Source organism: Apteryx rowi, unplaced genomic scaffold, assembly GCF_003343035.1.
Source record: "Apteryx rowi isolate R43461 unplaced genomic scaffold, aptRow1 scaffold_172, whole genome shotgun sequence".
Taxonomy (NCBI): domain Eukaryota; kingdom Metazoa; phylum Chordata; class Aves; order Apterygiformes; family Apterygidae; genus Apteryx; species Apteryx rowi.
In genome coordinates this window covers 1,341,258-1,366,811 of record NW_020447997.1, presented here as the reverse complement: position 1 = coordinate 1,366,811, position 25,554 = coordinate 1,341,258, and the positions used below count along the sequence as shown (strand labels likewise).

The window sequence follows — 25,554 nt, the reverse complement described above, 5'->3', positions numbered from 1 at the left end:
AACAGATATACGAGAAAATGAAGTTGAATCGTTTATATCTTCAAGCACCTCTACCTAAGGGCACAAACAGGGGAAACTGTAAACTTTGCACGCTGAGATGTTCAAAGATGGCTGAGGAAACTAAATGCAAGACTGCTGTTCCTCTGAGTTTTTAGCAGGAAATTTTCTCCACTAATAAGTGGTTAGAGTGCTGAGTCCCACCCACTTGTTTCCATTTTCTGTCCCCTGCCTCAGTGACTTTACTCAGCAGACAGATCATGGAAAGAAGGTTTGGGCATCCAGAGCACCCAGGAAGGAGTTGGAGAATATTTGTAGAGAAAGATATTGCAGGAGAGTTTCACAGCTCTGCCTCTGAAAGTCTGTCTGCTTATGACAAACTTGAAGTTTGTTAGAGGAAGCCCCCGGCTCATGGACTGAGGGAGCAAGAGGTCAATGTTGCGAGCATTTGAGATGTAACTGTAAGGTCCAACAGGTCACCCTACCTTAATTCCTTTTTCACAGCGTTAAGCTGTCCTTGCAGTTGTTCATTCATGTCCAGTTGCTCTTCCAGTTCTCTCTGGAGTTTCTTTTTGGCACTTTCCAGTCTGTCTATTTCTTCTTCAGCTTCTTCAACTTGACGTTTCATTGCTTTCAAACGCAAACTCAACTGAAATATTTACATGTCAGCTGATTAGAGGACTATTTTAATAAAGGAATTTTATTCTTCCAGCATCTATGAGAGGGAGAATAAAGACAGAACTTTGCCAGTGTCATGACACTGCAAAACTGCTTCAGAAGTATTCAAAAGTCAGCATTAGACTTTGAGACTAGTCAATTGATAGGATACAAATTTTAAGAAAGAAAAACACGACAAGCAAACACAACCTCAATAAGAGTAAGGTGGTATTATGGGATGGAAAGAGCAAGTTATCAATAATGGAAGACTGTCTGGAGCTATTACTGTGTCTTAGTAGCAACTTTACCAGGCAGATACTATAAAATATATTAAAAAAAAAAAAAACACAAAAGATTTTAAAAGATTGTTCCCATGACAGACATTTTGAAACACGCTATTCATTCTCTAGTCAGTATATTAACTACTTGACCCACGTACTGAAACAATCCATGTTTTAAGCAAAGAATCAATAAAGATCCCAGAAATGGCATAGCATATTGCTATTAAAATACCAATATATGCCTAACATTTATAGCCTATATTTAATAACTAAAGATAGCTTCTTTCTTGAAACAGTACTTTATAGCAAGACAGAATATATTATTTGTTGGTGTATGTATTTATGATTATATTCTCTGCTTTTAGCTTTATTTCTTAAAAAAATATAGAATTTCTTTATGCAAAATACTTCATTTTCATAATTTGGAAATGAATTAAAATTTTCTATTAGGCAGAAGAATATGATGACAATGGGAATAAAGAATCTCATTAAATTGGAGTTCTTAAACAAAAACAGTATCTATCTATATTCTGAAATATCTTTTATATATAATGATTTATGCTAGTAGGATTAATATCAGATATTTGCATATTAGTCTTTCCCTCTACCTGGTCCTTTTGATCAGTCAATGAGAGATGTTCATCATCTACTTGCAACATTAATTCCTTCACTTTTCTCTCAAGTCTGCGGTTACTTAGTTGGAAATTAGCTCTATCCCTGGAAAAATAAACAAACAAACAAACAAACAACAGGCTTGTAGAAAGAGGAACTGGGATACTTCCAATCCTTCTGAGTAATTTCCTAGCAATATTCCAAGTCTTCAATAAATACTAATGGCTTCTGCTTTACTCACTGATTTCATGCAACATACTAGAGTTTTGTTCAAAAGCCTGAACTGGTAAGGAGAATTTCTTTTGTCTTCAGAGAAACATTTAGATAAAAAATACATTTCTCCAAGTGTAAACTATGAAGTGAATAAGCAAACTGGAACGTTAAACTACAGTTAGTATTTCTAAGGCTGTTACTGATGGCAAACATTGATAAAATAATGAGGTATGTAACCATGTTACATTGCTGCCCAGTTTTAAACTTATAAGTATGAATATAAGTATTTTTAAAATTTATAAGTATGAATAATTTATTGTATGAAACAGTAGCCATTTTAATTCAGTGCTTGTCAAAAAAATTAAATTCATTGGCCTAAAGACTTACCAGTAGCAAGAGGTCAAATTAACATATATAAACATAAATATTTTGATCTTAAGATAGCTAATTTTACCTCTCTTCATTTTCAAGTCGTTCTTCTAGCTCTGCGATCCTTGTTTCCATTTGTGCAACAAGTCCCTCCTTACTGGATCGGTAAGAACCTTCCAGGTGAAGGATTCGGCTCTTCAAGTCCTTATTCTAGAGTTGGAACATACATGATTACTATATACATGCTTTTGTTAACAAATACCACCTTAACACAAAATAAGTTTCTTTAGAAAAACATAAGGTGATAAGTATGTTTTTATTTCATGAATATAGAAAAAAGAGCCAGTGAGATTTTACTGCAAGACTAGGCAAAATCTCTGTAGCCAAGAGCAAACACATCTTCTATCACTGTGTTTTATCAGTAAGAGTTTAATGTTAGTCCCGAGTTAAAACTGTAGGCTTGAAGGCCCCTCAAACTCCAGATGGATGCCAGGCCCTTCCAACACCATTTTAAAAATCGTCAATATTTCATAAATAACTTTAGATCTGTCTTATTCTCCAAGCTTAATTCTGTTGTCAAATTCTGAGTCCCTCCCATGTAACTCACTGGTGCATGGATAATACAAGCAGACGAAGAAACAACTTGTATCCAATACTGCTTTTACTCCAACAAAGCTGCATTTGCCTGTGGGTTTCTTCTTTCCTAAGTGTCCAGTGCTACTCTGACTAGATAAGTAGTTTGAAGAAGTTTTTGTCTTTGTAAGCAGCATGATTTGTAAAAGCAGGTTTTTTTGCTAAGATTTGCACTTTTATCTTTATGAGGCTAGGCAAGCCAGGTTTTCAACAGGGACCTTGAGATAAAGTTTCAGAAAAAAAGAAAAGTTACATGAAGAACAGAAAATGAGGCTTTGTTGTTATACAACTTCAAACCATTATCTCAGATTTCTAACACTGTAAAAAAGGTATAATAACAGAAAAGTCAGCGCTAAAATAGAAGGATGTATGTAAGATATATCAGTAGGTGGCATTCCTCCGTCTCAAACAATTAAGAATTAAGATGGGATCCCATTTAAGTCACCAAAAAGTTAGGTGTCTGGTATGAAATTGTTGTCTAAGTTTCTTTTACAATTTTTTTTTTTTCTCTTGAGACTGTCAGTAAGATGTTCACTTGCTAAGATATCTGTAGAATAAAAAGTCACAAAAAGCTAGAAAGTATTTTAACATACTTTCCATCACAAATATTAAAATGTATGAATCATATTCCTTCCTAGGTAACAGAGAGTAACAGTTCTCCATCAAATCTGTATCTTTTCTTTCAAAGACATGTCACTTTTTCATTTGTTTGCTTCTATAGAAGAAAACATTGAACCAAAATTGGAATTGCTTGAAATGGTGGTCTGCCTTCAAGAGTATTCCTTAAATGCTATTAAGAGTTTGAAAGATAGCTCCTTCAAAAGTGATCAAGGGGTTTATAGCTAAACTAGCTAAATATCTTTGATATTTTATAGTCTTTCCTCTGTATTTGTCTTTTTAAAGTTTCTGTATTATGGCTCAGTTTTATTCTACTAACAAGCATACAAAATCAACTGTTACATTTCTTTATTTTAATGTCTTTGATCCTCAAATGTATAGACAGAACTTGTGCAGTAGAGAGATGCCTGCACTCACTACTTCACAAATGTCTATTAGATTGTATAAACAGGTATATGTACAGTTTGAGCGCTTATTATATAACATTTATAAGTTGTAATAAACCTCAAGCTATAGAAGAGGTATACAGAAAGAAAAAAAAATACTAAGAGCAGAAGTAACAAGATTCTAATACTGTAAAAATAACATTATCATTCTTTTGAGTATAAATGTCAAGATACTCATTTTTTTAATCTATTCTTAATACAACACATACTTCCAGCACACTCTGGTAGAATAGTGCCTGAATACTCTAGTCCTTAAATGCTTAGTTCCTAATGAAAACAGCGAGCTGCACTGTTATCTTGCTAATGTGATGGTATGGCAGCAAAAATTACCTGTCTTTCCAAGGAAATTTTGTCACACTCCAAATCTTGCTTTGTAGCTCTTTCCTGAAGTAGCTCAGTTCTCATTTGTTCAATCTATTATACAAAGAAAAGCCAGAAATATTAAGAAAAGATTTAAATTATATCTATCTATATGATATTGTGTACATACACACACACACGCACACACACACAGTCCGTATCACATCTCTACAATGAAATAAAATTCACCCATTCTTAAAACTCAGGACATATGAGTGATTCCCAATAAAGTTTACAATTATAATCTTGGACAAAATTTTTCCCTTCAGGAAGCCCACATCATCTCCAGTGCTTTTTATAGGTATTTTCCAGTCACATGGGGGATTGCTGATGACCAGTAAATATTTTCTATATTGAAATAGCAGGGAACCGACCTCTAGAATGTCACATAAGTCTTCAAACACCTTCTACAGCTGTTTTCCTCATACTTAAGCCTGAAGCTCTGAACTGGCACCTTACCTTTAAGCTGCTGGCTAGTCTACTTTAAAGTTTGACTTTACTAAGCACAAACTGGTATCTGCAGAAAAGTGCCTATAATTCAGCAAGAAATGCTACAGACAATTTATCAGTTTTCTGTGCTTGCAAGAATAGTAAAAGCTGTTTTTCAGCAGACTCTGATGCATGCTAGCTATTAAGATTTTGTTCCACAAAACCGGTCAATGTCATGTCCGTCACACTGCGAGAGCACTGACTTCTGCACTTGAGGTGTATTTTTGTTGTACCTGCTGTTTTTTCTAAGCCTTTGCTACAGTTTCTGTAAATATTTCAGTTGCATCTTCAATAACAAAAAGAAAAAAGTATTCTTCATGCATAAGATGTTAAAAAACAACCTGATCAATACAGAATCAACATAATAATACATAATTTCTGTTTATCTCAGTATTCATTTTGACTGAAAAAAAACAAATGTTCTGAAGATCAAAGAGAAACTCTAAATTGCCTGGCAGCTGCTGTTGCAACTTTTCTGGGCTAAAAGAAAGTCAGGAATGCCCAAATGCTTTTCTTTTCCCTTACAAAATGAAAGCAATGCTGAGAATGTGAAGGTTAAACAAGTAGAGTACATAACAGTTTACCTTAGGCTTTTCTTTCCCTTTTTTTTTTTTTAAACCACACTATAATCTTAAAAGCCATATTTTTAGTTAATCACATGTTAAAAAGAAGTAATTTATACTGTTTCTATAGCTTCTAAATGAATATATGAATACAAACAATGCTGGTAATGCATGCAGTTGCATATGTTATGTGCCAGTATGGTTTTGGAATGGTAGAAGACATTCCTGAAAACTAAGGTCATATCAATTACTGGACTACAAATGTTAGCACATGGCTGTGTTCTGGCAACAGCTGAATAATTTCCTAATAGATTTCATTGCCACATAGAAGCTTAAAGACACTGATTTCTCTTTTCCTTTAAATACATTAACTAAAAATCAGCAAAGTTATTTAATGAGAGATCACTTAAATACTTTACTCTTCTGTGCTCTATGAAAATATCTTTAATGGGACAATTACCAGATCAAATAACTTCCAGATAACACAGGCCCATCTACATTAAACAAGTATTTCAAAAACAGCCCCAGACAATCATTAGTAGCTGTCAGTATGATCTAGCTTTTCTCTTATGAAAGAAAATGAGCAGCAACACCTTCTGAAAAATTATTTCATGAATAAATGCAGCCATCACACACATTAGTGACTCTACTCTTCCATTCCATATACAAACACATACATGAAAAGAGGGATTACACAGAAATTCATTTTGCTATAATTGTTTCAGCCATTAAAACAGGCACAGAAAAAAATTGAAACAGAATCTGAGGTAAAAAGAATGACTAATTAAAAATACAACTGCTAACTAAGGAAAAGGTTTGTGTTATATGTAGGAACTTGCTTAATGGATTACAATGTGGTTCCACACTCTAAAGCTCTATTGTGCTCTTACTGTGCTCAAAGGCTGTGACGAATTTGTGCAACCTTCCCCAGATCTCAAATTAAGGAAGTATCGACTATTATATTTCCAAGATGACTGCTACTGTGGTTGGGCACTTCATGGTAAAAGCAACCTCACAGAAAAACTGTGGGAGAGGGAAAAAATACTATATCTGATTAGGATCAGAAAGCCAGGTGGAAATACATACAAAAGCTCATAAAAAGAGCAGAGTAACAGGTCACAAATCTTGCTGCGGGAAGGGGAAACTGTTTTCTATTATCTCCTTGCACTTTTCTTCAGTAAACATGTAATTAACACACGCAAAGGAAAAAAGCAGTTGTCTGCCAAAATGTGCTCTGAAAGATTCCACTCATTTCACAGCAGCTGCTCCGGGTAGGCAGCATGCAGGATTTTGTGCTTCACATTCTACCTTTAATATATCTTATATATATATATAAAATCTAACATATTCTAATTATGTTAAAAGAATAAACTAGCTGTGCAGCTTAAGGCAACAGTTATCACAGCTGGATTTGAAGAATGCTAACAACAGCATTTAAAAAAGCAATAGTATCAGATTCTACAAAGCTTTATTAGACATAACAGCATTTTGTACCAGCTTTAGGATTAGAAGCAGCTGTTGAGTTCATTATTAGTGTAAGTAATTTGATTTCTAGAGATATTTTAGACGCTATCACCATCATTTACTATCTCCCACTGGGCTCATGGCCTATGTTTCTTTTGAATATCTAAATAGGGAAAAGTAAAAATATATATATGTGCTTATATCTATTAACCTATCATACATGCACAGTTCTCAAGTATGTACACAATTCTCATGTACATGACAAAAAAAAATGATCTTTAACAAACAGACAAGCAAAAGGCAGACAAAAGCCTTTGATCCTTCATAATTGAAAAGGAACCTTCATCTCCATGTTTTCATTTATTTGCTTCACACACCTGGTGCCAGCTAAGGAACAGGTGTACAGCTATCCATTGGGAATGCTTTACTAAAAGCAAGTGAATGATGCAGCCAATGCAACTTTATTCTTCTATATTTATTCTAAAATTGCCATGGAAACTAGTCCTTTTTTCACGCTTACTGGAAGCAACTCTGGAGTCAATAGACTCATGTTTGCATTTTCACAGAACACAAAAACTGATGAGGGTATCTTAAGTATGTTTCAATCACGTTTGCAAAAGCAAAATGACACAAGGTATTCTACTTCTTTGTAGACAAAACTGTCACGTACTAAAATACTTGTCTTCTTCCTGCTCTCTTTAGCCTCAAAGAGCAGCAAGAGTGCACTAGCCTGTGCATGTGTGCGTGCGTGTTGAAGCCTTTGCTCTTACCAGAGCTGATAGTACATAATCATTTTAAAAGTAATAAGTTATGATCCACCTTCCCCCAATATCTCAGCTGTTGCAAACTTCCTCAAAGTTTTGAGCTATTTAGACACAGAATTTGGATTCTAGACTATCACTTTTCAAATATAATGAATAAACATATTAAATTTCTGATTTTTTGAGGAAATGAGAACGACAGTCCTAATCTATGCTAGTCACACTAAGGACTAACCAGCCTTTCTTCTTTGCAGTAATTTATTAATTTCAGCATATACTCTTGATGTGTTTTTTGTCTGTCTACTTTGGTTTGGGTTTTTGGTAATTATAGTGTGTGTGCATGCAAAAAGAAGGTATTTTACGGTACCAGAAACCATTGGGATTAAAAATAATAACAGGAGTTTATGGGACACAGGCAAGTCAATTCAAAGAAAATACACACAAAATTAAAATCTGAAGCAATTACAAAAATCTATTACTAAATTTAGGTTATTAAACAAACCATTTAGCATTCCAGTACCAACAAGGATTCAACCAGACGCAGGTCTGATTGCACAATGCAGGAATATACATCAATGCATACTTTACCTAGACAACCTAACTGCCCAGAAAACAGGAAGAAGAAACAACATCTGTACAGCACGGCAGTCCTATGCTTACCGAATAGTTAATAAAAGATATTGAAGAGGGATTTGCAACAGAAGACAGAAAGTAACCTAGTGGATTAACTTAAGAAATCCATTTGTGAATGTGTAATACAAGAAAATCAGGTGATACAAAAGTGACGGCTGGTTGTGGACAAAGGAGAAGACAAACAGACACATTGCAGTGACAGAGAGTGTCTGATGCCTTCTTCAGTCATGGTAAGGACCAAAGGTTAAGTCAAGACTACCTTCTACAGAGCTGAAGAAGAGAAGCAACAGAGAATGACTGAAATTAGGTTTCTGCAGCTATGTTTTGAAAAGATCTTAACAGTCAGAAGATATTTAAGATTAGAATGAAGAATTTTTGCATTTTTAAGGACATTAAACTACTGAAGACAGGATAAGAACTTTCATTATCTTGGCAAATTTTCTATAAGTTAGAGACCTACAAGTGTCGCTGTAAGGAACTAAAAGTTACTCCAGATCTACCTTTTACCTGAAGCTATGCAGAAGTTCGCTAAGTTACTGGCATCCACTCCAGAGAATTTTTACTACAAGAATGTTTATTCACTGAGAGGTAGATGGAGACCGCTTCTTTTATACAAGCACTTTCCTATCTTATGCACACACAAGCAGGCTATAGCTGAAGAACAGGATTCTTTGCATTTCAGCAATCACATGGCAGAGCCAAAGGACAGTCTGACAAACCCCCATCAGATGAATTTTAAGTGATGCCCAAAGATTTTTTTTTTAAAAGTAGGCAACCCAGGGAAAACTAGAAATTTTGCTTTGCTGCAGTATTTCTTGAGAATGAGGTAGGGAAGATGAAAACCGTGTCATGCAGTCCTTCCCAGATTCAAAGGGATATTTAAATTAGAAAGGGGATAACGTTTCATGGTAAATGGAATGTGAACTATCAGCCTTGTCGATGCTTATTCAAACATTTAGCTTCATGCAAAATATAACCAGTTGTTTCAATTTGTTTTTACTAGAAATTTGTGCATTATACTTCATTATCAGTATATTAAAATAACATATTTATATTAAAAAACATTTACAGAAACACAGATATTACCAAAATAAATCCATTATCATTTCTCATGTCATTATAAATGCTTAGCAGACCCTGAAATACTTTTTAGTAATTTGACTACTTAGTCATTCTGGCATAAAATCAAAACAAAGCAACCTTTGTAACTCATGCGTGAAATGAGAAACTCCAGATCTCAAAATAAACATGTCTTTTGCCCATTATGTAACATTTTTGTCATGATCTGTATTTTAGGTTTCTATTTAGCTAGCAAATTAAATTACTGCCTTACCCACTGTTACAGCTATGACCAAGATTATTTCATCGCAGGCTTACAACACCGGCACAGACTCTATCATTGAAGGTTTCCTAATTAAGCAATAGCATGACCCCAGATTATTGTGGGCAGATAATAAGAGCATTTCACACACACACAGCCTCAGAGTCTGTATTTTATCAATGGAATAATAGCAAAGAAATTATACTGCAATCAAATAGAATCTCAATAACTTGAGTCCCAATAAAGTATTAATGGTGCCTTGGTGTTTCAAGGATGCATGAAAGGAAGCTGAGCTTTAACTCATTTGAAAACTCTCCAGCTGTCTCAGTGGAAGATACAATTTCATTGACATGGAAACTAAGGCTTTATTTTCTATTCTCCTTCTGAAATTAAAACTATTCAAAAGAATACCATTAATTCTTTTTTCCTGGAGAAAGAAAGAGAAGTGAAAGCAGGATAGACTATTGTGTGCTGTACCTCTGCAAAGGCAAAAAACATTTTCTGATCCCTGATACTGCAAGACAGCTACATCAACACATTCCTTCTCATGGACCTTGCGTACTACTGACTACAGACCTGTGGCTGTTTTGCTTACTTTTTTAGTCGTCAAGCACTATTCTCTACTTTTCTGTAGAAAAGAAAGATTTGTAACAAATCTTTGTTACAAGACCTATAATTTCAAATGTCTGTTTATCTAGAAATCTGGAAAGAGATTATTCAGGCATTTTTCTTCAACAGAGTGAACTACAAGTTCTCTTAGGCTTGGTGATTTCCAGCTCAATGGCCTCATTTCCATTAGCCTATTCCACTCCCCTCACCCCCACCTGCATTTTCATTGGCTTTATTGAATACAGAGGCAAAATATTCATCAATTTGAGGAGGCATACCTGGATTATTTTTTATCTTGATTGATACTTCATCATACATCATGTGCCATTGCCACAACTTCTTTGTTCTACTTATACAGTCAAAAACTTTTTGTTAAATGTTTGAATTACTTCGCTAGGTCTCACTCAACTTGGCAAATCTCATTTTATCTTTACATTTTCTGGCCCGTGAGAGACAACATTGTTAATAAAGCCTTCTTCCCTCTTTCTAGACTCTATTTATTCATATAGTGTTTCTGGAGCTAATAATTCACACTTTCCTACTGGTCTTTTCTTCTTAACTTTGATATACCTTCTTAAACAGTTTTTATTCTTATGATTGAAATGAATTGCTGGCTTCCTCTCTGTTGACACTGGCCAGCCTCATCCATTCAGCTAACTTCACTAATTAATTCCCATAATTTCCCGAACTCTGCCTTCTCTGAAATCAAGACTCTTATCTGCTGGCCTACTTTCCATTAAGGTTGAAATGAATGGAAGGTTAAAAAAATTGTCTTTCAATCTAAGATACTTTCTACAGCCAGCTCCTCTCTGATTGCCTTATTATCTAAAGCTAAGCCTAGAATAGCATCATCTCTGACTGCATTAATGACTGCTTCATGAAGAAGTTGACTGCATGAAGAATATCTAATGATGGCCACTGGTCTTCAAGTCTTTAATTGCAAATTATGTCTTCTCAAGATAAAATTTCTTGTACTGTTAATTTCCCTAACAACATTAGAGAAATCTCCATTGCTAGCTAAAGGCAATCTCAGTAGTTTACTGCAAGCAACAAAAAAAATCTCTTTTGGGGCCATTCTTCCCCTAAAACATTTTATACTAAAAGTTCTGTTTTATCTTATTTCCAGGACATTTTTAGCAAATAATTGTATTTTTTATTTATTTTAATTTACTTCAATTATTTCATTTTCAAGCCCTGCTATTCTACATGCTATTCTTACAATACTAACTTCTTTGAGCATTTTGCTATACTTGACTGGCCATCCTTGATCCATTTCCAAGGGAATCTCACACTGCCATTTTTCTTTAGTGTCTATCGGACTTGGCCTCCTGGGTCCCTGTGCAGTGCTCAACATTTCCTTGCTTCTATGTTTTACAGTCTACAATATAAACATAATGTTTCTTAATCTGAGAACATTTTTAAATGGTGTTTACCCAGCTTTTAAAAACCATTTACATAGTTAGATTTTTTAGAGTCAAGTTTTTATGCAAATAAAATGGTCTGTGTACACAGGTGGACTTTTTGCATACAGAAAAACCTGGGGAAGAAATATTATGTGTGCAGGTATACTGAGAGAAAAAAGGGAGACAAACTATCTGGAATCTTACACATTACTGGTTACACATAGGTTTTTACGGGCAATATATATTTCTACAAATAATTCCGTATGCAACTAATTTCAGTACAAAGAGAACACGGCATTTCTTAATAAGTAAATGTTGAAACTGTTAAATAAGTATGCCACAGTCAGTCTCTGTTTTGAAGCTAGCATATGGCATTAACAGAACATACAATCATTTGTGTGTGTTGGGTGGGTACAGATCTGAATCCCATGTCATATTTTATAATCACACATTATATAAATCTAAAAACTTTTTTGAAACACTGAAGTTTCAAACTTCTGCAAGAATTGTGTGGTTTAAGTTAGGTTTATCTTCTATTTAATGATGCTCTAACAGACTGTACTATCTGCTTGAAAAACTAAGTGGGGAAAGGTTGTACACTGATTAAAGAATGCACAGAGCAGGAAGGTCTACAGGAATAGGAATGAGAAAATCTGGGTTCTGTCTGTGGTCTGAAACAAATTTTGTGGATGATCCCGGACGATACATAACTGCTGTAGGTTTCAGTTTTCCAGTGAGGAAAATAGGAAAAAAACTGATCTGTTATGATGCAGACAGACATATTTAATCATGTTTATGAACCTTGGCTTTTTGGATTTAATACTCTGCTTAAGTATAGTGTATAAGCCCTATTGCTGGTCATTATCTCTTTACTTAATTAAAAGTGTTTGCAATCCTAATAATACTTTTCCTCATCATTATACAACAGTTGGACAATGTAAACTCAATCAAATACCTGTTCTCTGCATCTATTGATCCTCTCAGACAACAAATCTGAATTAGTCCTTTCTTCATCAAGCTCAAGTTCCAGGTGAGATAACTTGTCCTAAGTGGAACAAACAAAAGTAATTTCAACATATTAGTCTCCCATCCTCTTCAGACTGCTACCAGGTCATTCTTCCATAAACTTCAAAGACTTAGACTGTCTGAAAGGAAAGACTTGAAAAGTGAAATGCCTCTGAATACATGCAGAAATTCTAGAAAAAAAAGATGGTAGTAGATAAGCCTCTGAAAATAAACTTGCTTGTTTGATAGAAGTAAAACAGAACTTTTTTTTTTTAAATCAATTCTACCAGTTTTAAGAAAATAAGAGAAATTCTGTAATTAAAACACTTGTTTCTAGAAACACTTTTCAGATTTTCCAAGTAACAACATACATTTGAAAAATTTCTTTTCAATAATCAGAACATATGAGTACAGTACAATGATAAAAAAGTGCTTATGGAAGTCAAATTTGGGCTTAATTGAACTGAACAATTAAGCTAACCCGATAACAACTTAGAAGTACGATGTTATTTAGGCTCCTGAAATGAACTTATATTTAATGCTAAATAGAACTCCTAAATACTTTTGAAGGTCTGGGTGAAGGGTCTATGAATGAAAATATTCCAGTTTTGCCTGATGAACTCTAGATGAAATTAATTAAAAAGAACTTCCGTTTGTCATCAGTTAAAGAAAATAATGAAAGAACACTTACAATTGCTATTTAGAATGCATTATGCTGTAGTAGATTTGCTAACAGATCACCTTCAAAATACTTTAGAATAATTCTTGCATTACTACTGCAGGGATTTTCTACCACATCAAGTTAATTTGTTTCTTCCCAAGCAGAATGCATGTAAAATAACTAAATGATTCTAATCAGTTTAATAAAATACCACTCCTTAGAAATGGCTTTTACCTCCATTAATTTGATTTGCCTTGCCCGATCATCTTTCAAGTGGTTTTTAGCCTCCAGTTCATATTCTAAGCCTCTCACAGTCTGTTCCAGCAGCTGAGTTTTTGTAATTGCCTCATCCTGAGCTCTCTGGTGGTCCCTCAAGTTTTCTTCCATAAGATGCATCTGAAACAAAAAGAATCACAATCATATGCTCTATACTATGCTTTTTATAAATAAGTGATATCTGCAAAGGGTATTACAAACAACAGATCTGGAAAAACAGACCATAGTATGATAGGAATTACATAGAGCAATGTGTTTTTCACAGTAACTTTTGTTTCATCCACAAGATGGCACCAACCAAAGGAACTTGGATCAAAGTTGATACTGTAGAGGTTCTGAGGCTCTAAAGATGCCTTGAACAACATGTTCTACAATCACAGTTATACATAGTCATATTTTTTATTTATTCATTTTTACCCAGTTACAGCCAACCAAAATTTTTACACCTTTGTAAATGGTTATATCTTTGGAACTTTTCCAATACCATTCCTTTCCTTTCCAGACACCAATACTTCAGCTTTTTCATGCTTATTTTTGTAGTGTCTGAGGCACTTTGATTACATTATATCAATGATATAATTGCTAACATACCTATGTCTAATAAATATAGCAGGGATATCTGCTGAGAAAAGAAGCTTCCTATTCTAGTCACAATGTACACTCAATAAAACTATCTAAAGACTTCATAAAAAAATATTAGTAGTGGGTGGGTTTTAGGTTTTGGTTTTAGGCGAGATTGTGATGCTTCCTTATGTTTGTAACTTAATTTGTGACATGTCTATAATATGTGATCAGAGGTTTCTTCTTCAGCATGCATTCTTCCTCAGTTTGGTCAAGTGCTGATTTTAGTGATGAAGCTAAACTAATGTATTAGTGACTGTTACAGAATTTGCTATCTATTGCTAAGTCCTAACAACAGCAAGTCAGACATCTGCAAAGTGCATGATCTGGTGAACAGCTAATAAGTGCAGAGATTTGTATGTTAATAGAAGTATCTTATATGTATTTAACATTTCAGAATGACATTGGATTGACAACTCTTAAGATGGGAGCCTTTTATGTATCTACAGAGAACCTATAAGAGAGGCAGCAGCAATGAAGAACTCCCATGTTGCCTTGCCAGAATGTTTCAGTTTTACTGCGGCTCCTAGAACAAGAAGATGCTCTTGTAGCCATGATCAGTACAGTCCTCAGCTTTTAATGAGACTCTCGAAAAGAATATTAGGTGTGCTATGACACCTACCCAAGAGGATCTTGATGGACAACAAACTCTTTTGCATATACTGTGAATAGCAGGACTATCTATTTGTACCTCTTGTTAAACACAAGAAGACAAAGACAGAATAAAGATTTTCACTTGTCCTGAATGTTTAGTCTCTCTAGAAAAATCTACTGTTTAACCTGCCTTTTCTATCATTTCAAATTTTGCTTCCTCTTCTGCAGCTAGTTGCCATATTACAATTTTAATGCTCTAGCAGTTTAAATATTGCCTTGTGAAGATGTAGAATTCCACAGCCAGTAATATTTTGCCCTTTTCAGAAGTGTTTTGATTGTCTTTTTGTCAAATAATTAAGGTTTACTTTTTTCTGTGTGTTTTTCTGGTAGTTATATAACACTAGAAGTATTTTTCGTAATAGTTATAAACATATAGTGCACATTTACATAAACATATAGATTTTTATATATCATATATCATTATATCTTTTGTTCAAGAGGTTCACTTTCATTTATTCAATTTAAGAGCCATGTTCTTAATATCCTGGTTTTATCTCTCACAGTTCATTGCGACTCTTCAGCTCTTTACAGAAGCTCTCCATCCTTGGATGGAATAAATACAGAAGGAAGAATCACAGAATCGCTGAGGTTGGAAGGGACCTCTGGAGATCATCTAGTACAACCCCCCTGCTCAAGCAGGGTCACCTAGAGCACGTTGCACAGGATTGCGTCCAGGCGTGTTTTGAATATCTCCAGAGAAGGAGACTCCACAACCTCTCTGCGCAACCTGTTCCAGTGCTCTGTCACCCTCACAGTGAAAAAGTATTTCCTCATGTTCAGATGGAATTGTCTGTGTTTCAGTTTGTGCCCGTTGCCTTGCGTCCTGTCGCTGGGCACCACTGAAAAGAGTCTGGTCCCATCCTCTTGACACCCTCCCTTCAGATACTTGTACGCATTGGTAAGGTCTCCCCGCTCAGTCTTCTCTTCTCCAGGCTAAACAGGCCCAGCTCTCTCAGCCTTTCCTCATAAGAGAGATGCTCCAGTCCCCTAATCATCTTAGTAGCCCTTCGCTGGACTTGCTCCAGTAGTGCCACATCCCTCTTGTACTGGGGAGCCCAGAACTGGACCCAGCACTCCAGATGTGGCCTCACCAGAGCTGAGTAGAGGGGGAGGATCACCTCCCTCCACCTGCTGGCAACACTCTTCCTGATGCACCCCGGGATACCATTGGCCTTCTTGGCCGCAAGGGCACATTGCTGCCTCATGCTTAACTTGGTGTCCACCAGCACTCCCAGGTCCTTCTCCACAGAGCTGCTTTCCAGCAGGTCAACCCCCAACCTGTACTGGTGCATGGGGTTATTCCTCCCCAGGTGCAGGACCCTGCACTTGCAGGGTAGAAGGTAGAATAACACACAGGAACTACACTTCCACTTCTGTTACTGTTCTGTTAAATTAAATGTAAAAAAAGCTTGTTAAGGGAAGAAGGAAACAGAAGTCCTGAGTTGGAAAAATCAAACTATTAAAATACTCTTTATACAGAAAACATCTGTGGCCAGCATATTCTCATAGCTTTTCCAAGTGCAGAACAAGTATACGTAGACCTTTAAAAGACTGGATTGCTTTTATGGCAGAATTTACATGCTAAAAGGCAGACACTTCAAGACTGTGGCTGATTCTTGGTTGCACAGACAGCTTTGTCATTTAAATCTGCAACTTGGCTCCCACAAAGAAAGAAGAGAATGTATGTCAACTCTTCTAAAAGATAGAGACAGGCTTTGGTTTTGTTTGTTTCTAAATAACTGCTTGTCTTTTTCTAATTCAAGGATATTTCCACATTCTAAACTCCTTCAGCACTGAACATTAAAAGAGCAACAGATCATTAATGGAACCCTTGTCATATCACTTTGATACATTCATTTGTCAAACGCTCTGCACTTATCCATCCACCCACTATTCCATCCAGGAAACCCCATTTCCCTAGCAGAAGTACCACAGTGATGATCATCACGAAGAATGAAACACAAAAGCACACTGATTGAGATCAGTCTTCCCTGATGATACACATCACATGAATCTTTGCTATCACAATCACACAAGAGCGTGATAGCAAAGATCCATCATCTTAAAAATTATCTGAGCAGAATTCTAGGTCAAAGGCTAAAATATGTCATTGAACTTATGAGCCATTACCTCATCCTGCATTTTCATGGTTGTCAGGCGTGATTTTTCTACCTCAAGGTTTTTTTCTTTTAATTGTCTCTGCAGTTCTGCAAGTTCCCTGCGATTTTTCTCCTTGTAGTCATCAAGCTGGTTCTGAAACTCCAGAGCTGATGTTCTTGAGACTTCTACCATTACAGCCATCTGGGAAAAAAGCACGTATAAAACACAGAGTGGTATAAAAGATCATGTTTAATATACCAAAGTGTTTTTTCTTCCAGCTTCTCCTATGTTCAACCCAAAATTCACCATTTGAGAATACTATCAAACTTGTGCACAAACAAATGAATTTCTGTGTAGAAGTGCAAAACCACAAAATGCTAAGGTTATTTTCTAACAGAATGTATGGCCAGACTATGCTCTTTTTGTCTGTCAGCAGTTCTTTCAGTTGGCTGACATAATGAACTATACTTTCACGCTTTAGGATATCAATATCAAGTTGTATGTTTTACACACAGATGGCAAAACTAAAGCTCTAATACAGTAGCAATTTGAGGAATCAGCTGTAAAACAGTGACATCCAGCTGACCAAGAACTGACTTTGATCTGTAGTATACACTGGAACTAAGCTCAAATCTGGAATCTTGTTTTAACAAAACAGAACTGTTTTACAACAGTATTTTGAGATAGCAGTGTTCCAACTACTGTTCCAGTCCTGAAAGCTTTTATTGATAGTCTCCAGGTTAAAGAAACTAATAGCAAAGTTCACATTTCACTTCCTTTTACATGTAAAAATACCCCAAAACTTATTTTGCAATTTGGCAGCTCATTTGCTTCTGTCTGTTAGATATTTAATCTCCTGCAGCCTCTTTGGAATGCACTCATACCTCCTCCTGTAACTTTTCAATGGTCTTGTTTAGTTGCCATCGTTCATTTTCCATTTCATTCTTTATCTTCTTCAACTGTTTCTTCTGGTAAGTTTCATCTTTTAACTGCTCAGTTAACTGTTGTCGTTCCTGTGAAATACAACTAATGTTCTCCTGCAGTGGATTAAAAAAAAATATATATATATATATATACAAACACACACACACACATATATACACTTATATACACACACACTTAAATGTACACCCTCTTTTCCAATATATTAAAGAAATGTTATATAACACACTGCACAGCAGTAATACTAGCAGCTGTCATAACTTGAGTACAAACCTAAGTTGGAAAAATAAAAAAGTTTATGGACTTAGAGTTTGTTAAGACAAACATTTTTTAGTGATGCAGTGCTTTATCCTTCCTATAAACTTCTGAATCTTGCAGCATTCATAGGATATAAGGTAGTCCATTTTCATGGTTCTATTGCATGCAAAAGCATACATTCATCTGCAGTTGCATACATGTTGGCAAATCTTACCTTCTACACAAGCTTCAATACTGATTTCAGGTTTCTTATTTTCCTATGTGCCCCCCTTTAATTCAGTCTTAAAGGATTTCCCAACAAAATACTCTTCCTAGGCTAAAAAAATAAATAAATAAATAAAATCTGTTCCTACCATGAGAGAGAAGTGAGGATTTTTTTCCCCTTGCTGTGCTTCTATAGCACCCAGAAGCTCTATTCAGGATGATGTCCCACTGTGATAGGCACTGTGCAAACAGAACTTTCTAGCAGAGATCCCTCCCCTTCCTGAAGGGACATCTCACATTAATGTTCAAATAAGACCTCCATATCTGGATTAAATTTTGAATGATCTGCAGAGCTATGCTCTATGTTCATCTCTCAGGAGCTCCAGAACACTACGTATACAAACAGACCAAATGTTTCTGCAGTCATGCTCAGGATGTTTAAGAATTTGGCACCTCTCAGCTTCTAAATCCTGCCCATCAGCAGGAGAACTGACTGTCACTAGTTCATTCCAGTGCAAGTAAGGCAGGTTGGCTTATAGCTGCACGGTGGGACCCTCACCTCTTCCTTCTCCCTCCGTAAAAAAATACCTTCATGGCCCTACTCTAAATAGATATTACAAGGTTAAAACACAGTTTGCTTTTATCAAGTCGGAGAATCACCATGAAACTGACCAAAACCAGACGACAGACACTTTAAATTGTTCAGACAGAAAAATGTAAAAAAATGAAAATAGTCATGAATTGTAAAAGCATTCCAAAATATAGCTTTAAAATTTAATTCTGTTTTTAGAAATGCAAAACTCTGCTGAATATCTAATACTCATGCTGTTTACTTTATTATATTTAAAAATACTTTAAATGTGAAAGCACATTAGCATTTCTGTAGGCATTGTAGATTATAATCTGAAATAAAACTGTACTGTTACAAGAGAAAAAGAATGCTGTCGAATGTTAAAAGGTGAAGTATTTTTAGATTTTTGTTATCTCTTACATTCCTGTATTTCAGTATTTTTAACCCATTAACAAATGCATCTCTGATACAAACAGGAGTTAAGGGCAAATGCCAAAGTAGTAGACACATAATCCTAAAATATCCTGGGGGCTACTAGATGCTGTTCTGCAAAGCCTAATTCTACCACAGAATTAATTTAGCTGACACCACAGGTTTTTAAGAACCTTGAAAAGGTTCGGCTTTAGCACTTCAGTGCTAAAAACTGCTGAAATCCTGGGACCCTGCTAATGTGCCATATTCCAACAGGCTATAAAAACCTCATATGCTCCCCTCTATCAGTCTTTCACAGATCATTTAACTTTACAGTTTGTTTACACATCCTTCAGAAACAAACTGTGCAGACACAGATCAGTGAAATACATTGTGGCAGAATAATGGTGCTGGTGGGAAGTTATTCTGCATTTGCAGTTTGCTGAAAAGGGAGGTAAACATCAGAGCTAATCTGGTCACTCTCTGTACTTCAGAATTATCAACAAAAATCAGTCACTGATATCAGATAACATTTCTTCTACCAGCTAGGGCAATTACCAAATTAATAATAGATGTGAATAATTACAGCATTTATAGGAGCCAGTAAAGAGGTGGTATGACACAAGCACCTCAATTTTCATTAGGTCACGTCATGCTAACTTTTGCCTTATTTTCAGATATGTAGCAGACTGAGACCACAGAGTTTGAAATTCAGCTTTTTCTCCTCTGGGTTATATTCTGGCATCCTGAAAAGAAAATGTTTACTTTCCACACATTGCATCTATCTGTTTCCATTCTCATTTTATTTTCAGTTTATTACTGAGAAGGATGGGAAAATCAGTCCTAAGCACATTACTAAAAATTAAAGACACTAAATTTTTAATTGTAATTATTCTAATGGAAAATGCAATTCCCCAATAATCAACTTTTTCCAAGAGGAAAATGTCAGTTTTGCTAAATTTATTTTTAGTTTGTTCAATAACAAACTGACAGCAGCAATTTTGTTTCACAGTATCATAGGATCTGAAGTTCAGGTGCTTCATGCTCTCATTCTCCCACATCTGTTAAAATCTCTCGTGTCCCTCTCTCTCTCGTGATGCACCAGTATCTGCTGAGCCATTTGACATGCAATAGGAGTCACAGGACTAAGCATTTCCTGGGCCCAGGAGAGATCCTATCACCCTCCAGCCTCCCCTTCATTACATTTACTAGTGACTGGAGAATGCAAAGGTTTCTCTGTGTATGGATAGAAGTATGTGGCTGAAAAAATACACACGATTGTTTTTTCTCTCTGAGACCAACAAATTATTAATGCACAATCAGCTGGTTGATGTGCACACTGAGCACAATTATGCTCTTTGGAAAAGTGTGTAATAGCCAATCGTTCTCTGGGCTTGATGAATTCTACTTGGCTGGAAGTGGTGGGTTTTCCCCACAGTTCTGCATAATTTTCTTCTTATGATCTATTTAATAGGTGTCCATACTAAGATCTGTATTATTTAGCTAGCAACCAGGCCACCAAATCATTTATTTTTGAAGTAACAAGATTACCACCGAAGTATGACAACATCCTAGCTGTTTTGCTAAAATGTAGCCAGCTGATAACTTGATAACACATGTGTAGGGTACAAATATTCCCAATGAAAACTGAGCATTGCAATAGAAATGATCTTGTTCTAATAAAAACCATTTTATACTACAACGGACGCTACTGTAGTCCTGCAATAGCATGGGAAACAGCATGTCTTCCGCAGTTTCTGATTGACAAACTAGGACATGATATTTCTCTGTTCTAGATAAGCTGATAAAAAAAGAAAAATACTGATAAAAATTAGCATGTCTAGCCTAACATACTTGAGAAAGATGCTAGAAACAACTGAACTTCTATTTATGTCATTTTTCTTAAGTATTAAAAAGGCTGATGAAATGAAAATCTTGCTACTGACTATACAAACATTTCAGTTTCCTCAGTTTCTAGCCTTTGGATGTACTTTACAGAATTTCAATATTTGAAATTTGGAATATCCTATAGGACAACTTGAACAGTCAACTCAAGTTGAGTATAACTCCTTGAATACTGTTTTCCTTGAATACTGTTAACTGGAATTGACTGGCCTTTCAGTTACAACGTAACCACAACTCAAAGTCAACAGTTTGTCAGTTGCCAATTTAAAACCAATCCGTACTTGCAATCAATTATTTTGTGAAGAAGCTTAAGTGTTATTTCAGTGCAAGTAGCCTAACTCTACAGCAGTATTTCTCAATTTCAGGTCAGTGGGCAGTTAGTCTAGAAGACAAGGAGCCATAAAACAACATTAAAATACACCCAACATTTCCACATACCCAAAAGAGGAAAGAAAACAAAATAGAGAAAAAGAGAGTGGCAAATCAAAATTCAGTGTTCAGTCTAATTTTTGTTTTCGTAGTAGCCAAAAAGTTACTATAGTACTTGCATTATTTTTTCCAAACAGTATTAGTTGAATATTCTCTTTACAAAATTAAGAATGTCTTTTAATTGATAACTGAACATTAAAAATGCATTTCAACTGAAAGTGCTTCACAGCACTATCTCTATTTGTCTACAGTTATTTAGCACAACAAAGACATAACTTTCATACTTTCCACCCACGGAAAGAATGCTATATTCTGATCATTTAATTTAACAAACACAGAATACTTAGCACTACTATTCAAAATGTTGGTACAGTTAACATTTTTTTAAAATATATTGCAGTACCATGTGTTCTACAGTTAAGTTTCATAACAATTACATTTAAATATTTTCTTTCCTAACAAGTTCTCAAGAAACTTCCAAAAGTGTTCTCAATGTTGCAAAGATTTTAAGATGTAATTCATTTTTTTTGAACAGCAGACTACAAAGAGGAGACTATCACAAAATAAGTTATAATTCAGGGGTTATGATACTTTTTAAAAGTGTTTGAGCATCATAAAATTGCAATATATACCAAGGTTGATTTTGGACAAAATCATTAAAACTAATTGTCTATGATAATCACTTATGTGTACTGCAGCTTTAACTTTTCTGAGTACAGCTCTGGTTTGGAGGAGGAACAGATTTGGCTATGTTTACTGTAACTGTTTCAATTCTATTCACATTTCCACTGTCTTTATGTTAATCTATCATTAAAAGTTATTTGCATTACATAAAAAGCAAGATGGGCCAGTCAGGAATTAAGTTTCCACTGCGATAAACATCATTACTGTGCCAGAGTTTGTGGTCTAAACTGTCAAAGGTAACACAAGGCTAAATCAACCTACTGCAGAACATTGTTCATAAAAACAAGCACAACTCTAAAGATAGAAAGGCTGAATTGTTCCAAACCAAAGGCACCGCTCATTACATCCTGAAGTCCGTTACTGCTTGCATCCGGTGGACATGAGTAGTGTAGAATCAGAAATGGAGGACTAAACTTGGTGTGTCAGAAATTTGGCATAACTCTCATGTAAAGTGGTATGACAGACTTTTTTTTTTAATCTGTCACCTTTCTTAACATTCTTTAATTTGGAGAGCCAGCCAGGAGGCAGCAAAATTTGGCAGGAGGCCTGGAGGGCAGGTGAACAGAAAGACAAGAACATACTTTTCAAGCACCTTGGTCCAAAGCTAGTCAAGAGCCAGGAAATATATGTGGTGCATTGGTTCATGGTGTGTAGGAATATCAACTTGCTAGACTGTGAAAAAGGCGGTTCTTTGAGCACAGGGCTAAATTCAAGCTACTGATGAGCAATGAGCCATCTGTTGTGCCTGTACAGACTATCAGTGAAACATACAATCAAATTTGGAGAACCAGTGAGGTAGAACAGATAGAGATTTTAAAAGAAAAAAAATAATCATGGATGAAACAAGAAATTCCAACTATTTACTTTCAAAGAATGTCGGATTTAAAGCATCATTTTGTAGAAATAAAATATCCTTATGTGTACTGTTACCACCTTATATTCTTGAAGCTGATATCATTTTAAAGACATAAGATTATTCTTTTTTTTAATGCTGTTTTTTCATTTTACTATAATTAACTGAACAATACAATTTTCCCTTGATTTATTATCCACTGGTAGCCAAGTTTCATTTTCAAAATTCTAAAACAGTAATGTAAAACTTGTGTTGCGGACAACAAGAAAAAACATCCCTTCAATTAAAAAAAGTTTCTGGCAACATGTATAACCTTATATTTGTGTCTGACTTGTCTAATGGAATCATTTAAAAACTCTGCTTCTAGAAGCAAAAGCAGGGGAATTTTAAACTATCTAACACTGCAGAAACAAATGCTTTTACAGTACATGTAAAAGGCGAATTATGAAGTTTGCACCTTTTAAGTTTGCACCTTTTTCAGATACAGGATATGATGTCAACAAGAGGAGTTATAGGATTTATTCACATTTGTTTCCTTACTAAATACATCTGAATTTTCACCCTATCTGAATCCTTCTGTCTTTACCCCTACACAGTGTTGCCAACATCCCTTTCCACTGCTCTGAAAGCGCCATGCTCTCCACACTACTCATTTCAGGGCTAATTTAGGAGACAGCATATCCTTCCCTGGATCCTGAGTAGAGGAAGGACCAAGGTGAAAACAGGACTTCATACACAGTTTCAGAGGCTACCAGTCCTTATGATAAGCACTAAATTTCTGTGGTTTTGAGATGAACTATACCAGTTCCATGCAACATTTGCAAATAAGACAAGTTCATAAAAATAAAACAAAAAGAGAAGCCGCTTTGCTGATCTTTGTGTCTCCTACTTATATTTTAGTTCATATTCAAGTACCCCCTTTCTTTCTCTTCCATTTAACTAGCTACCTGCAACACAGCCAGAGTTGAATGATCATTCAAAATTATAAAACAGATTTATAAAACCCTAGACAGTTCATTTTGTGATTCATCTCCCTCAAATTTCTCTAGATCCATTAAAGGGAAAAAAAACTTCAGCAAGAAAACAATTTTAATCAGATGACGCTATGCTTTAACACTGCAGTGAGACTGGGACTTACAGGAAAGGTACTTCAAAAAGAATTAGACTTTATTCTGCAGAAAGTAATGGTGACTCAGGAAAACATATAGGAAACTTTAAATGCAAATATTCCAAGTTTGCTCTTGCCCTGACCTGCATATCTTCTAGCTGGCTTTCCAAAGACTTCTTTAACACCACCAATTCTTTTTCCTCGTTTCCAGCATGTTCCAAAGCTTCTTCTAATTGTTGCTTCTCTTCCTGCAATGATATGATTTGATGTGTTCAGAAATAGTGGTAAGGCCTTTAATCTGACATCATAAGACCTACAGTTAACCAGTACCATTTAAGTAGTGCATGCAAAACTGCAAATACTTAGCAATACATTCACTGGCTTCCTTGTACTTCCCATTTCCAGATATCCACATGACACAACTCTCACTTATGAACTGACCTATAAACTATGCTCACTGTTGCATATCATTGACATACCCATTTCCATGCTGAGACTTGCTTTTACACTGCTTTTCACGAGAGAAATCTTTCCTATAACTTGTCAGTAAACTGCATCTTGCTTCTTGAAAACCAAGGCTTTGCTCAGCTTTCTAAATGACATTGCCCATCCTCTTACTTTTCAGCTTTGTTCTTCTACAATGTGTTGACCATATCACAAATAGGAAGAAGACTACTTCAGGGGCTTTTTTTCTTGACGTACCTCATATCTCTTTATTTTTTCCTTTGCTGTATCTTCTTCTCCTTTCATATTATTGATTTGGTTGTACAACTCTTTAATTTTACTCTCTAGCTCATCAACTGTTCTCTTCAACTGTTCGTTTTCCTCAGTCAGCTCCTTGACTTGATTTTGTATACTATTTCGCATCTCTTCCGCAGCATTTCTTTCACTCTCAAGGACAGCAGCACTCTAGTAAAAATAAATTATGCAACGTTAAAAAAAACACAAAAATAACTGATGTTGTTTCCCAGCACAAGTTTCACCATGGCACCACAGCAAATACAAATAGGATATAATGTTAAATTGTCAATAAAGAATTAACGTTAAAATATGTATGTATTAGAAACCTGTATCCTTATTCAGATTACTGTGGGAGAATGAACAAAGAACTTTTTTTTTTCCTCATGCATAGGTACATGCTAAAGTAACACACAACCTCTGTACAGTCTCGTGTCTCTCATCCACATATTCTTACCTTAACATCTTCCTTTTTATTGCCCTAGAATATTTTCATTATCAAATCCCATTCTTATGTATTTCCAGGCGACCTAACAGATATCAAGAGCCGTGTGGGCCTTTAAGGTGGCCAAGCACCAAGGCACTGCCCTTTACATCCACGCAACTATTTGTGGGGCTGCGCAGCGAATCAGCTCTAAGGAATAGAACCAGTTGGTTTTTTTTAAACATACAAAGAAATCTTTCCCCCCTCAAAAGGGAGGAAGG

At 35.5% G+C, this 25,554-nt stretch overlaps 1 protein-coding gene across 1 annotated transcript in view; it reads right to left on the bottom strand.

Moving 5' to 3' along the window:
• CGNL1 (cingulin like 1) overlaps positions 1-25,554 on the bottom strand; it is a 52,518-nt gene that overhangs the window by 406 nt on the left and 26,558 nt on the right. Inside the window, 10 exon segments of the mRNA XM_026060902.1 lie at positions 483-646; positions 1,544-1,652; positions 2,215-2,339; positions 4,157-4,240; positions 12,385-12,474; positions 13,330-13,491; positions 16,777-16,947; positions 17,631-17,783; positions 24,255-24,359; positions 24,814-25,020. Coding sequence (XP_025916687.1) covers positions 483-646; positions 1,544-1,652; positions 2,215-2,339; positions 4,157-4,240; positions 12,385-12,474; positions 13,330-13,491; positions 16,777-16,947; positions 17,631-17,783; positions 24,255-24,359; positions 24,814-25,020 — 1,370 coding nt within the window.